This window comes from Triticum aestivum, unplaced genomic scaffold (assembly GCF_018294505.1).
Source record: "Triticum aestivum cultivar Chinese Spring unplaced genomic scaffold, IWGSC CS RefSeq v2.1 scaffold37876, whole genome shotgun sequence".
NCBI classification, from domain to species: Eukaryota; Viridiplantae; Streptophyta; class Magnoliopsida; order Poales; family Poaceae; genus Triticum; species Triticum aestivum.
In genome coordinates this window covers 1-1,471 of record NW_025267748.1, presented here as the reverse complement: position 1 = coordinate 1,471, position 1,471 = coordinate 1, and the positions used below count along the sequence as shown (strand labels likewise).

The following is a 1,471-nucleotide window of genomic DNA, read 5'->3' as shown; positions in this document are numbered from 1 at the left end:
CACACTGAAAATTACCAAGGTCTCGTTGTCTCTCACTCAAAGCTTGAAGCAAGTTCCTCAACTATTTCAAAAGGCCCAAACATTCTTCAGATTTGCTGACCTTTCTAGTGGCTGTCAACTTTTGGCTTTCAAACTCAAAATAGGTGTACAAAGATGCATCCATCTCTATCTCTCATACTTAAAATACGTGTGCAGGTTCAGCACCTTTGAAGCCAACCTCTTCCCCCGCTACGTGGCTGCTGAAAATGGCTGGATCACGGCTGCTCCGGCGCACCAGCCGCCCTGTGGAGATGATGTCCATTGTGCTCAATGATCAAGGCATAGTTGACAGCCTTACTGAAAATAATCAGAGAAGCATGTGGGCTAGCAGAAGGATTGGGGAAGACGAACAACTCTACCTAGTCCACATTCAGGGCATTGCTGGCATCGGTCTCCCGACCACGCTGGTCGTCAAGAAGTTCCAGAACTCGGACGGAATAGTGGACGGTAATCTGGAGAACCGCTGCAAGTCGGAGATGATCCTTTTAGCCAGCATCCGTCACGACAACATCGTCAATGTCCTACACTTCATCCAGAGGGAAAATGCAATCATGCTCGTTTACACGTACCAGGTGAACGGCAGCCTGGACCAGTGGCTGCATCGGCGGGAGGAGGGCGACCTGCCGCTGAGCTGGCCGCAGAGGAAGGCCATCGCCATTGGCGTGGCCCAAGGGCTCTGCCACTTACACCACGGATCCAATAGACCGATTGTCCACCACAACATCACCTCTATCAACATCCTGCTCGATCAGAATTTCAAGGCCGTGATAGCCAGTTTTGGTGCTGCCCAGATGAACATGGCCGGGCTCGACCAACCATTGCCTATCGTGGGGGCTTTGTTTGGTAACTTTGGGTATGCAGCTCCAGGTACGGTGAGGGTTCGGTTCATGTACTGACTTTTTTTTAATTCCATCTTACAACTAGTGTGGTTATTTACTAACTAGTCATATAAATGATTAATTGCAGAATATGGGAGGGCCGCAAGCCAGCTGACGGAGAAGGTAGACACTTACAGCTTTGGTGTGGTGCTGCTGGAGCTCGTCACAGGGCGGGTGGCCAATGGGGTGGATGGTCAGTTGGCCATATGGGCTCGTGACAACTGCAGTGAGCTGATGGCAAAGAAGCTGGAATGGTTCGAGATTGCTGTGGACAAGGGCATCCCAGATCAAGCACGGTACATGGAGGAGATGGCGAGCGTATTCAGACTGGGTGTGGATTGCACTGTCGATGATCCGCAGCAAAGGCCGTCCATGCAGCTGGCTCTCAAACGACTCCACCACGGCTGTGGGCGTGGCCGATTCGGTGGCCTTCTCACCTGCTATAACCTGTAAGGCCGCCGGCTAAGCCAAGTGCCGTAGTTACTTTAAAAAAAGGAAAAAGTAAAGGCCTTCCCTACTGTTCACGTGAAAATGAAACAAAATGGATACCCCTG

At 51.1% G+C, this 1,471-nt stretch overlaps 1 protein-coding gene across 1 annotated transcript; it reads left to right on the top strand.

Annotated features, from left to right (window-relative positions):
• Positions 1-10: 10 nt before the first annotated feature.
• On the top strand, positions 11-1,455 carry LOC123178043 (MDIS1-interacting receptor like kinase 1-like). The gene is made up of 3 exons (XM_044591382.1): positions 11-143; positions 236-906; positions 1,006-1,455. Exons 2-3 carry the CDS (start codon positions 246-248, stop codon positions 1,368-1,370), a joined length of 1,026 nt encoding a protein of 341 aa, XP_044447317.1. The 5' UTR covers positions 11-143; positions 236-245; the 3' UTR covers positions 1,371-1,455.
• Positions 1,456-1,471: the final 16 nt, after the last annotated feature.